The sequence below is a fragment of the Sceloporus undulatus genome, chromosome 1, assembly GCF_019175285.1.
Source record: "Sceloporus undulatus isolate JIND9_A2432 ecotype Alabama chromosome 1, SceUnd_v1.1, whole genome shotgun sequence".
Taxonomy (NCBI): domain Eukaryota; kingdom Metazoa; phylum Chordata; class Lepidosauria; order Squamata; family Phrynosomatidae; genus Sceloporus; species Sceloporus undulatus.
This window is the reverse complement of record NC_056522.1, coordinates 57,665,248-57,677,952: the sequence shown is the minus strand read 5'-3', so window position 1 is coordinate 57,677,952 and position 12,705 is coordinate 57,665,248. Positions and strand designations below refer to the sequence as shown.

The 12,705-nt window shown below is 41.3% G+C and overlaps 1 protein-coding gene across 1 annotated transcript in view; it reads left to right on the top strand.

Moving 5' to 3' along the window:
• Positions 1-12,705, top strand: part of LTBP1 (latent transforming growth factor beta binding protein 1) — a 198,152-nt gene that overhangs the window by 162,460 nt on the left and 22,987 nt on the right. Inside the window, 3 exon segments of the mRNA XM_042461184.1 lie at positions 300-428; positions 5,326-5,466; positions 8,896-9,066. Of these exon segments, the coding sequence (XP_042317118.1) occupies positions 300-428; positions 5,326-5,466; positions 8,896-9,066 (441 nt within the window).

Sequence of the window (12,705 nt, the reverse complement as noted above, 5' to 3'; positions counted from 1 at the left end):
TATTCTAAAAAGCATTCAAAAGCATATAGCCATGTTAGCTGTGGAATCAGTATGTAGGGAGATCTTGTAGCACCACTGAGACTAACTGAAAGCACGCAGGTGATTTGAAAAGAAGTAGAAGGGAGCAATTGGTGCTTGACATTTCCTCTGCCCCAATGGAGAGCTGCTTCCTCTACTGTTGTTTTTGTTCAGCCTAGGGAACAATAGTTTCTGTCCTAGCAAGGGAAACTAAAAACCCATGCTCCACTTCCCTGATCAAAAAGAATTTTAAAGAATATATACTTATCATTTTCCTGCAGACGCCGATGAATGTCATCTCTTTGGACAAGAAATATGTAAGAATGGTTTCTGCTTAAACACGCAGCCAGGCTTTGAGTGTTACTGCAAACAAGGCACATACTACGATCCTGTAAAACTACAGTGCTTTGGTAAGTATGCAAACCATTGCCAGGTCAGTTCATCTTCTGCAATCGCACTGAAAAAAAAAAAGACTAATTCTTAATTTTGCCTACTGTTATTAATGGTCCATACACACAAGTTGACTGCTTACTTTCTCCAAACAATACTTTTTAATTGCCCTCAATCACTGAAGAAATATTGGGTTGTTTATGTACACACTAACTGAGAGAACATGTGATTATTTCAACTGCATGTAAAGCTACATTGTGGAGTGTACAAGCATAGCAGGCACCCTGTTGCAGAAGTTCCCTGTTGAAACCTGTGGAAGCAGGAACAAGAGTGCACTGGACAGAGGAAGGGCAGTAAATGTGTTCCTGTCATCTCTTGTTATGGGATTTCTGGGTTGGTTACAGGCCAAAGGATGGGAATTGTGAAGTCCACAGGCCACATGCAGCCCAAGAAGGAGCTCCCCCAACTCAGCTCCCCACCACCACAAAAATGTCCTAAAATTTACATTCCTGCCAGCTAAATCTTCTAGAGCTTCCCATTGCAAAAAAAAGTGTCCTAAAATCTGACAGTCGTGTCCCAAGAAACATCCAAGGTGTATGCCTTCCAACTTTAACACTATTTAATAATAATAATAATAATAATAATAATAATAATAATAATTTATTTATATTCTGCTTTTTCACAGGGAATCAAAGCGGATCACAACAATAAAATGACACAGCATACAATAAAAATTACAATTAAAAAAACAGATCCCAAAAACCCAGCTCTCCCCCCAATCGTATTTAGTTCCCAAAAAGAAAGTTGGCCTTGTGTTGGTGTTTTGAAGAGATAGTTTCAAATGGCAGAGAGCTGAAGGCCCTCTAAAGATAGCAGACATAGAGAAGCAAAGACTGTAGGTAGCAGTGTGTGTATGTGTGTGGCTGTCAAGTTGCCTGTTGACTTATGGTGACCCTTTCAATTTCATAGGGTTTTCTTAGACAAGGAATACTCAGATGTGGTTTTGCCAGTTCCTTCCTTTGAAATGTAGCCCACAGTACCTGGTATTCATTGGTGGTCTTCCATCCAAGTACAAACCAGGGCAGATCCTACTTAGCTTTTAAGATCATTCAGGATTTGATCCCTTTAGGTATTTAGGCCCCTTAAGATAGCAATGTATTAAAATATAAATACAGAACAAAACATTGATGATAAGGCTATGGAGGGCTTTGAAGATTATATCAAGGCCCTTGTGCTGCATCCAGCTGGAAAGCAAAGAGTAGAAACCTAAGGGGGGCTGCCACTTGATCAGAGAAACAGGATGAATATGATATTGATAATAGCATGCAAGAATAAACCTGAGCCAATACAAGAGCAGAGAGGAACAGATTGCAGGCATCTAGGTAAGAGATAACCATAGCAGAGACCAGAGCTCTTGCCATATAGACAGAAAATAAGTTTAATGTTTTATTAAGAATTTGATAGAGTAATTAATGAAAGTCAACACGATGATGTAGCAGCATTCTTCACATTCAGCATAACATATAGTTTATGTCTTAGTGCAGAACATAGTAGCTAGGCTAAATTAATAAATCCACTACCTGTGGTAGTGGATCAAATATGTTGCTTCTTTTGAGGGGTAGAATCATAGAGTTGGAAGAGACCACAAGGGCCATCCAGTCCAACCCCCTGTCATGCAGGAAATCTCAATCAAAGTATGCCTGACAGATGGCCATCCAGCCTCTGTTTAAAGACCTCTAAGGAAGGAGACGCCACTACACTCCGAGGGAGTGTGTTCCACTTTCGAATGGTCCTTACTGTCAGGAAGTTCCTCCTAATGTTGAGGTGGAGTCTCTTTTCCTAGAGCTTGCATCCATTGAGTTTGAATTCCAGCAAATATCAGGATAATTGAAGTCACCCATCACTACTACATCTCTCCTTTCTGAGTGTATGGTCATCTGTTCTAGAAAGACATCATCCAATTCCTCCGTCTGACTTCAGGGTCTGTAGTAGACTCCCCCAATAACATCCTTGTTGTTTCCCTCCCCTTTAATTTTTATCCAGATGCTCTCCACCTGGCTTCCAGAACTGATGCCCTCTTTGCTGGTGTAAATGTCCCTGACATATAATGCTATTCCTCCTCCTTTCCTGTTTGGCCTGTTTCTCTTGAAAAGGTTATACCCCTCTATTTCTACATTCCAATCATGAGACACATTGCACCAGGTTTCAGTAATGCCTATTATATCATATTTGTTTTGTTGTGCTAGGAGTTCAAGTTCATCTTGCTTATTCCCCATGCTCTGTGCATTAGTGTAGAGACATCTTAGACCATGGGTCCCCCCTACTTGCTGCCTGTGCAAGTTTTTTTTCCTCCCACCTTTGCACTGTTTGTCTTGTTCCCTCTATGACAGTTTGACTATTTTTTCCAGCCCTTTTGCCTTCCAGAATACTGTCTACCTCCCCCACATAATTAAGTTTAAAGCCCTCCTGATCAAATTTTTGAGAAAAGAGCCCCATATTCATAACCAGTGGATGTTGCTGATAAAAGGCTGAGGTAGAGATTACTAAAAGACTGCACTTTGCACTGAAAACCTCACAAGCATGCATTTAGCAGTTGGTTCAGTATCCATATACCTGCATGAAGTATCTGTGACCATTCCTGTTCTATCTCAGTTGCTGTTCAGCAACTGGCATATGTCAGGTTTCACCATCCTTAATAACCTCATTCCCACAGTTAGTACACATATTACTGCAGCTTGCCATGTTGAGCCTTGTCATGTTTGCTAGGTGTCTCACTGAGACATCTTTAGACACACCATAGTTCACCTGTAGAATTTGCTGCTACAAGGTTTGGTGGTGGTTTCAAGAATACACAGTTTTATAAGGGAGCTTTAAGAAATACATGGAGATAGTTCTATCACTGGCCAGCTAGCATAGTTGCTATCTGTAGCACCCAGGTTTGGAGGAATTACACCTCTGAATTCTATCATGAGGAAAATGCAAGAGGGCTATTACCCTCATTTCATTTCATTTCATAGGTTTCCAAAGCAGCAATTACGAAGCTGATCTAGATAGTCCTTTGGTCTTAACTCAGTAAAAAATCTTGTTACTTTCATGTGAAGCATGTATATTTTGGCGATAGGGCCAAGATGTTGAAAAGAATTGCTAATCCTCTGCGAGCTCAGTTTACTTCTAGTTTCTACAGGTTTTATGTAGATGTCAACTGAGCTCTGCACAATCTAATCCTCTGTTCCTTTTACATGCGTACAGCATTGATATCATCTTGTTGAGTGTAGTTTTCTACTTGTTAAAAAAAAGTCTGTTTGAGGAAATTGATATTTTGAGTGTAATTTTCCCCCTCAGAAGAAGGGCTGATATGCAATATGGAATAGCAATTCACACTTTGGATGATTATGATTGTGCTCCCGTAAGTCTACTGAACTGCCTACTCGTTCATTTTTTCCCATTTGACTGAAAATTATTCCTAGTCACAACCTTGACTTCTGCAGTTTAAACAGAAAAACATTCTGTGTGGAATAACATAATGAAAGAAAACCACAGCACAAATTTTATCATTTTGGGTCCAAAAAGCTTTTATTTTCCTGATGTAAAGCCATTCCTTGCATTTTGCTTCTTCTTTGTGAAGTGAGCTATGCTGGGATAGAGCTGGAAAATGCTAAATCCATTTCTGTATGTTTGTAAAAATTGGGCATGGTTTAGTCAGGACTTGATTTTCAGTGGTTCAATCGATGCAGTTGCCCTAGACTCCTCACTGACAAAGGGTCTAAGGATAAATAAAAAGGTATAATTTCCTTTATATTTTTCCCGTCTCTTCCTGAATCTCTGGACCTTTCTGTTATTGTCAACATTTTGTGTGTTACTTGAGTAATTGTGTAAAAATGCATTGAATTTGCAGGGCTGAAAATCTGTTAATATAGGAGACTTATGCCGGCCATCATACTTTACATTTTGTTTGATGTTTATTCATTTATTTGTTTGATTTCTATGGCACCAGTCCCAGAATAGCTCACACATGTACACAAAGAGGGCTCTGTTTTTTTAAACTAAAGGTTCCAACTAATCTAAACCGGGCCTTGCTTCTGTGTATTGACCACCTTTTTATTCTTGCTCTTTGACAACAAATCAGGAATACATAGGAGATAAATCCATACATCATCATCTAACTCAGGTGTGGGCAACCTCTGTTCCTTTGGATATTGTTAAACTGCACCTCCTATCGTTCCTCACCATTGGTTCTGCTGGCTAAGGCTCATAGGAGTTGCAGTCCAGCAACATTTAGGGTTGAAGGGCAATGTATAAATACCATAAACAAACAAACAAACATTTGAAGGTCAACACATTACCTATCCCTGATTCAAGGCATTCAGTTACTTACTCTTGTGTTCATGAGAACAATTAATTAAACATTGAATTGAAAGTCACTCTGAATTACATTTTGGGAGAAAGGAGAAAATAAATCCAATAAATAAACACACATATTTTCATTTTTTGTTGATGCTTGAGGAGGGGGGAAATATTAGCTTGAACATACAGTGGGACCTCGATATCCATAGACCTCCTCACCCCCCCCATGAATACCAAAATCCATGGATGCTCAAGTCTTGTTGTCCCATTATCCTTAATGGCAGCGTGGCTGTGTGCACACACTACCACTGGGGACAATGGGGGGCTGTCCCTAATGGTGGTGCAGCCATACGCACACGGCACTGTTAGGGACAACAAGGGCTTGCATCCATGGATGTTGAAATCTGTGGCTGGCAGGTTCAAGGTCCCACTGTATATGGAAGTATGTCTGATTTAAATATGAACTAAATAAAAATAAGACCCACTATTCCTTTTTTCATCAGTTAACGTTATTTCTCTAAACTGTCTTGTAATAACTGATGTCCTTTATACTTTTTATTTGTATTTGAACAGATACAGATGAATGCCAAGATCCCAATAGTTGTATTGATGGGCAGTGCATCAACACTGAAGGATCTTACAGTTGTTTCTGTACACACCCAATGGTTCTGGATTCTACAGAAAAGCGATGCATCAGGCCAGCAGAATCTAGTGGTATGACTTATTTACATGCATGATGAGATTCAAGGAAAAGTGAAGACATGGTCAGCTAACCATTGTAGAAAGGATGTGCTGGACTTAGTTTAATTTTGTTTCCACTTTTTTAAAACTAATTTTGGGTCATAATCAGTAAGGGGTGAAGCAGACAGGCCAGAAAAAGCAGCTCAAAAACTCCACTGACCACATCAGCTGCTACCAAGGTAGTCTGAATGTGCACGGCACATAACCACACCAGAGCGAATGTGGCTTAGAGCTGTGGTGCTCCATTAATATTTTTTTTGCTGATTCTCCCATAACTGCACGGTTGCAGGGACAAAGGATCACACACACACACATATCCAGATGCAGCACCACCCACCTCATAAACACATCCTTGTGACCCTTCGCACCATTGCACTGATGCCATACACATCAGTAGGACAGCGCCACCTAGCGAGATCATGTCGCTGCATTGGCACTTATCTGCAATCTGCAAGTGCAGCGGCCAGCAGATTGCAGCTCCCACCAACAAGACAACACCTGCAGACACAGAGATAAGTGATCTCACTCAGCAGATCAAGACAACCATCACAGCATCCTCCGCAGCCATTCTGCATAACAGTGCCATAGCTGCCATCATGATGACACTGGCTAGATGCCCACGCCGCTGGTGGATTTATCCGAGAAGCTGGGCTTCCCACAAGTAGTGGACACTGTGGATGGGTGCCACTGTCTGAATGTGCCACCACTGGGACAGAGAGAACAGTTTGTCAGCTGCAAGAACAGCAACTCCATCCTACTCCAGAGGACCTACAATCACATGGGGAACTTCATGGATGTGGAATTTGGTTGGAGTGGGAAGAGACACAATGCACATATCATCTGCAACTCTGCCATCTTCAAAACCATGGAGGCTGGCATCTTCATGCCAGAGAACCCAACCATCACCCTGAGGGACCAGCAGATCAGCCTGCTTCTGCTGTCCACCAGTACTTGTCTGATACGGAAGTGGCTCATGAAGCCATACCGGGGACCACCAATGCCAAGGAGAGACTGTTCAACAATCACCTGAATAGCGATGGGGCAGGGTGTTAGACAAGGGCCAACACCGCAAGCGCCAGTTCATGCTGCCCACTTTGGGGGCACGCATTGAGGTCAATGAAGATCGAAAAAAGCTAGAGGATGAGACAGCATGAGAGGCCCTGGCACAGTTTTTTCACACTGGGAGGATGTGACTTCCCCCTCCCCCCATATTTGACCTCGGGATGCCATTGTAACCTGTCATGCAGCAAGCAATTTGATGAACATGTCCCATCATCCATCTTCTGTGTATGGCTGTTATTAATGCTGGTGTGCAGTCATTCCCAAGAAGAATGAGCAAATAAATAGTGCACATTCCACAGATTTGTCAGTGTTGAAAACCCAGCATTTTCATTTTTCGTTGTCTGCTGATTTTTGAACAGAAAACATTGCACAAAATACAAACATCACATTTTACCAACTTTTCACTTTAACCACATGAAACCATACACACACACACACACACACACACACACACACGGCTGTGCATATAATATTTTAATTTATAGGTATAATTTTAATTTTGCTAGTTGTTTATGTCACAATTATTACCATTACGTTCAGTGATATATGGGAATTGCAATTCATGAGTAACATTAATACAAAAAACCTTACTAAGGATTGTGTTTAGTGTGGTAGGGGACATCAATTGGGGGTAGGATCATGACGCAAACGCTAGTGATACCACTGATCCCTAAACCCTTCTTCCTATGTCATTGCAATTGAGTCCAGATTTCACAGAAAGAATCCCAAGAGGTGCTTCCTTTTCACAGTAGCATCAGTTTTAAAATAAGTTAACCCTGTGGTAGGGGGACCTGTAGTGTAGGTTCATCTTCCATGATGTGGGCATTGGTGGCAGCAGTGAAGCAAACAAGATAGAGACTAGAATGACAGTGGTGGAAAACTGAAAAGAGTGAATCTGACCAAAAACAGGCAAAAATCTACCTGAAGACATCTCCCTGAAGATGCAATAGAACCAGCAAAAAAGGCTCTTTTTGGCTAAAACTATTGGAGTTGCACAGAACCGCTCAGCTGAGCTATTTCAGGTGACCAGGGATCTTTTACAATCTGGTCTGAGGAAAATTTAAGGCACTCAACAGCTAGTTGTGAAGAATTTGCCCACCATTTTGCTGATAAAATCTCTCAGATTTGCTCTGATTTGTCCAGTTTTGATGGATACTTTTCAATTAGTGCAGCCTGATGATGTGGACAGGATCCTTAGAGATATGAGTGCCACCATATGTATACTATACCCTTGCCCTTCCTGGCTTATTAAACAGGCCAGAGGAGCACTGGTGGAGTGGGTAAGGGAAGTGATTAATGTATCTTTACAGCAAGGCAAGGTCACAACATGCCTAAAAGAGGCTGTGGTAAGACCTCTTTTGAAAAAACCTTTCCTGTACTTTCATGTACTAAATAATCACAGGCCAGTTTACAACCTTCCATTTTTGGGCAAGGTGCTGGAACATGTGCTGGCCTCTCAACTCCAGGGATTCCTGGATGAGACGGATTATCTAAATCCATGTCATTCTGGTTTCAGGCCTGGTTATGGGACAGAAACAGCTTTGGTCACCTTGGTGGATGACCAATGCAGAGAACTAGAAAGGGGGAATGTGTTCCTGTTGGTTCTACTGGACCTCTCAGCGGCTTTTGATACCTTTGACTATGGTATCCTTCTGAGTGACCTTTGGGATGGGGTTTGGAGGTACTATTTTACAGTGGCTCTGTTCTTTCTTGGAGGGGCCTTCTCAGAAGGTGGAGCTGAATGATTCCTGTTCAACTCCTTGGCAATTGGCCTGTAGGGTCACTCAGGGCTCAATCCTGTCCCCTATGCTTTTTAACATCTACATAACCACTGGGATAGGTTGTTAGGAGTTTTGGAGTATGATGTCACCTATACGCTGATGATACCCAGCTCTATCACTCTTTTCCACCTAATTCCAAGGAAGCTGTTCCTGTCCTAAACCGGTGTCTGGCCACTGTAATGGACTGGATATGGGCAAACAAATTGACGCTTAATCCAGCCTTCTTGATTTCTATGCCTGCAGCAGAGTAAAGAGACACTTGATTTGTACACTTTTCCAGGGCTGTGGAGGTAGTGGGGCTCAAAGAGACACCAACTAATTTCATTTGACTCAGGTTCATACTTTGCAGTACTTCTGAATTCAGCACTGAGGCTGGAAGCCCAGGTATGAGCAGTGACCAGGAGTGCTTTTGCACCGCTAAAACTTGTGCGCCAACTGTGCCCCTTCCTGGAGAAGTCAGATCTGGCCACAATGATACATGCTTTAGTTACATCGCGTTTGGATTACTGACGCAATGAGACTGTTATGAGTGACTACATGTCTCTGCCTTCTGTTTCAGAACAAACTGAAGAAACAGATGTCTACCAGGACCTTTGCTGGCAACATCTGAGTGATGATTTTGTTTGCAGCCGTCCTCTTGTTGGAAAACAAACAACTTACACTGAGTGCTGTTGTTTATATGGTGAAGCATGGGGTATGCAATGTGCACTCTGTCCCATGAAGAATTCAGGTAAGGTATCTTGCTAGTGAGCTGAGAAGTATTGCACAATAAGTCTTTTGCACTTTAATTTGGGGAACTTCCATTTACACAAAAGAGATGCAATTTTCCCCCCACCATAGTTCACATCAGAAGAAATTTTGAATTTTATTTTATATAGGTTAAACTCATATTGGTATAAGATGAAATCTCACATTATTTTAATTCTTATTACCTTATGATATGAAAATCTAAATCTTATGGCATCAGGTCTACATAATGAATTGCTTCAGGTCTTTGACTCTGTTGGATTACAAATTAATTGTCCCTGATATTTGGGCATACTAACTAGAACAGACCAGGATTGTGAATCCAACAAAATTTGGAAGATTGGAGGTTCCCTACCCATTTTATAGTTATTGATTTCTGCCTTATAATTAATGTGAGTTAATGTAGTGATAATGTAGAAGGATTATTTAAACCAAAGTCTTAAATGCTGGGTTAGTTCTGCATAAGTGATGTTTTCGCTCCATTAATCATAATGACTATGATTAATTAATTGTAATGGTTTGCCCACTTGATTACATTAAGACTAAGTTGTGACTCATCTGGATTCAAACTACTGCTAGTGATGAGTAAACACAATCAAACGGAATTTTCTTCTAAGTAAATGTGCATAGGGTCAGTGGCATCTCTGGGGGAGTGCACCAGGGGACACCCCAGAAGAGAAGTAACGTCTGGTCCAGCCCTCCTCCTTCAGAGGGGGAAGAGGTGAGTGCCCTCTCCCATTTTTGCCCCTGAGACCATGGCCACTTCAGGAGGGGGGGTGTGCTGGCAATCTACCCATGAGTAGGGATTCGCTGCAACGGTCTACTCAAGAATAGGGAGCTGCCTCCTTGGTGTACTCGCTTAGTAGTGGGCTGTCACTGCTCCTACTCACACATAGACCACAAGGGCTACTCTACTCATGAGTAGACTGCCAACACTGCCCCCCTTCACTGTGGGAAAGGAGAGGGGGTTAGTGGGCCCCTTTGGCCATGCCCCCAGTAGCCCACACACACAACATATTGGGTGACACTGGGGGCAAGCAATATTACTGCATATGAATGCAGTGTTACTTTACTGAAATTACAGGCTACATATTTGGAAGAATCTATGCTTCTTGATAACATTTCCAGTATCTTTGAACCCTGAAATATATATTGATTTAGAACATTTGTGCCAGTTCATCTGCATGGAGTGTATAATTCTCAACCTGTTTCCTGCCTATGTAACAAATGTGTGCTGATTTAGTTGGCCAGTTTCTTTCCTTGGAAAGTAAGTTTTCCAGCTCCTTAATCCACCTTGCTTCCCAAATTGGGGAGAAATGCAGTATGGTGATGTTGATACAGGAGTTTAGGAATGTGTGTGTGGCAGTGGGGAAGATTAATACTTTGGAGTTGTAATGTGGACAGTTCCTGATTTTCTCCATTTGAGAGCTGATGAATATCTGCTGTGACCAACAGTGCTCTGTTTGTTTATTTGTTCATTCATTTTCCTCCTAATTCATTCACTCTCTCACACACTCTTCCCATTCTTTTGCTGTCTCTCATGAATCCAAGTTGATTTTGGCTTTTTTAAAAAATATTTTCGCTCTAGCAGCTTTCCTCCACCCAGTTCAGCAAACCTTCTTTTAAATTCCACTGTTTTTTGCCAGTGTGTCCCAAGAGGGAGGGAGAAATGGGGTTCTATCGAGAGAAAATTACTGCAAAAACATGGTGTGTGCATGGCTTCTGCATTTAATACTGGGACTGGCTAGACAATTGCCAGGAACACATTTTCCTAATAAAAAATACTCTGTTTCGTAGAACAGAGCATTTTCTGTTGGAAATAATTCTTTCATGGCCTTTTATAAGTTTCACTTTTTTGACTGATCGTTTAGATCCTATTGTCAAAATTTAGCTTCAGACATTTGCCAACAACCACATCAGATTGTTTAAAATCAAGCAAGGATTTTTTTTTTTAACCACAGGTCACAATTGCCTGAGATAAAGTATTCAGTGCGTATCAGATTATCTTAATTCAGAACTATGAAGACATTCTTTTCTCTGTTTCACTTCAGGCAAAAGCATTTGTAACTTTTGGGGGTAAAAAATCAAGTCAGTTGCAAAAAGTAAAAAAAAAAAATTCCTTCAAAACAAATTAATTATCAAGTCTCTCTCTCTCTCTCTCATCAAATTTGCATGTCTGTATCACTCGTAGCCCAGTCTTTATGACAGTGGACTTTAACAGCTTTTCTTGCTGAGCTAATGGGAGTTCTGTGAAGTAAAGATCATAAAGACCTTTTATACAGTTTGTGTGCTTGACTACTCCTTTGCACTCATTCATGAGCCCCCAGTGCCACATGCCTGGAAGATGGTTTTCCACCTGGATGTTGGGGCCCTAAACCCTGACCCACCTGCAGAGAGGGCTTATGGCTCATTCCTTATGGTAGAAGTAACCACCCACAATCTTACAGATCCTAGGATGAACTCATTTGCAACTGTTTGGATAAATTCTAGTATCTGTGAGAGGGCCACGTTGTACTCTAGTCAAACTATCTCAAACTATGCTAGGTTGTGGGGTTGGTTGTTTTTGTGGGAGTTTTTTTTTTAATAGTTAGTCTCTGTGCATTAAGAGCAGCATTCAGTTTCACTGAAATATAAGAGATGGACATTCAGATATAAGGTTAAATTCAGAATTGTACTCTTATACATCTGCTAATATGGTAGGTCTTTCCTTTTCTCTCCTCTCTTCCACAGCCCTCTACACCATCCAAAAATCCTGCTTCTCAGTGTTTCCCAGCCCCAAAATCTACTCTGAATGGTTTCTGTTTTTTTTCCTCAAAGTTATTCATGATTTACCTTCCCTATGACTTATCTTTCCTTTGAATTCTTATGATTTAAATTAAATTAAAGTTTTAGGAGAGAGTTTTACAAAGTAGATTTTGAAGACACATTCAAGGGTTTCCTCCCAGTTTTGTTAATGGAACTACACCATTCTATCCATCATTGGGTTTATACATTGCCCCTTAAAATTTTCTATAAAGAATAAGCACAGTCTGTATTTTAGTGTAAAAAAAATTCTTCTGCTATCAGATCATGAATCACATTTTGATCTGAAGCAAGTTGTATCTTTGATGTTGTTTTCATTATGTAATCCAGAATACAGTAAGTCCCAGTTGGTACTTAGGGGTGAAACAGGTGGCCCCAAAGGGGTGGCGTGACACTGCCCCTGAGAATGCCGGATTGGGGCTGTGGTAACTGGACACCACGGCCCTAGTCCTGTCCTATTTGGGGTGGAAAAAAGGCACCCCTTCACCTCTAAAGCCTGCTTTTCGCTGGCTCTGGGGCAAGTGGCATCTGAACACCACGCCCCCAAGTCGCCCAGAAACCAGCCGGCATGTAATCGCTGGCACAGCTTCTGGATAACTTAGGGGCATGGCCACCTCTTTCGGCCCTTATTTTGTATTCCAGTATCTACAGCTCAAAACCATTTACCATTTCAAAGAATTTTTCCTAAGAAAAACAAAGTCAAATTGTGTATGAAACAGTCAGTTGCCTGTCTTCAAGGATTAGTGTTTAAAGTGATGTTGTTGGCTCAAGAGGGAACTTTCACACTTCTCAGCTAGAAGGTCATAGGTTCAGGTCCTGT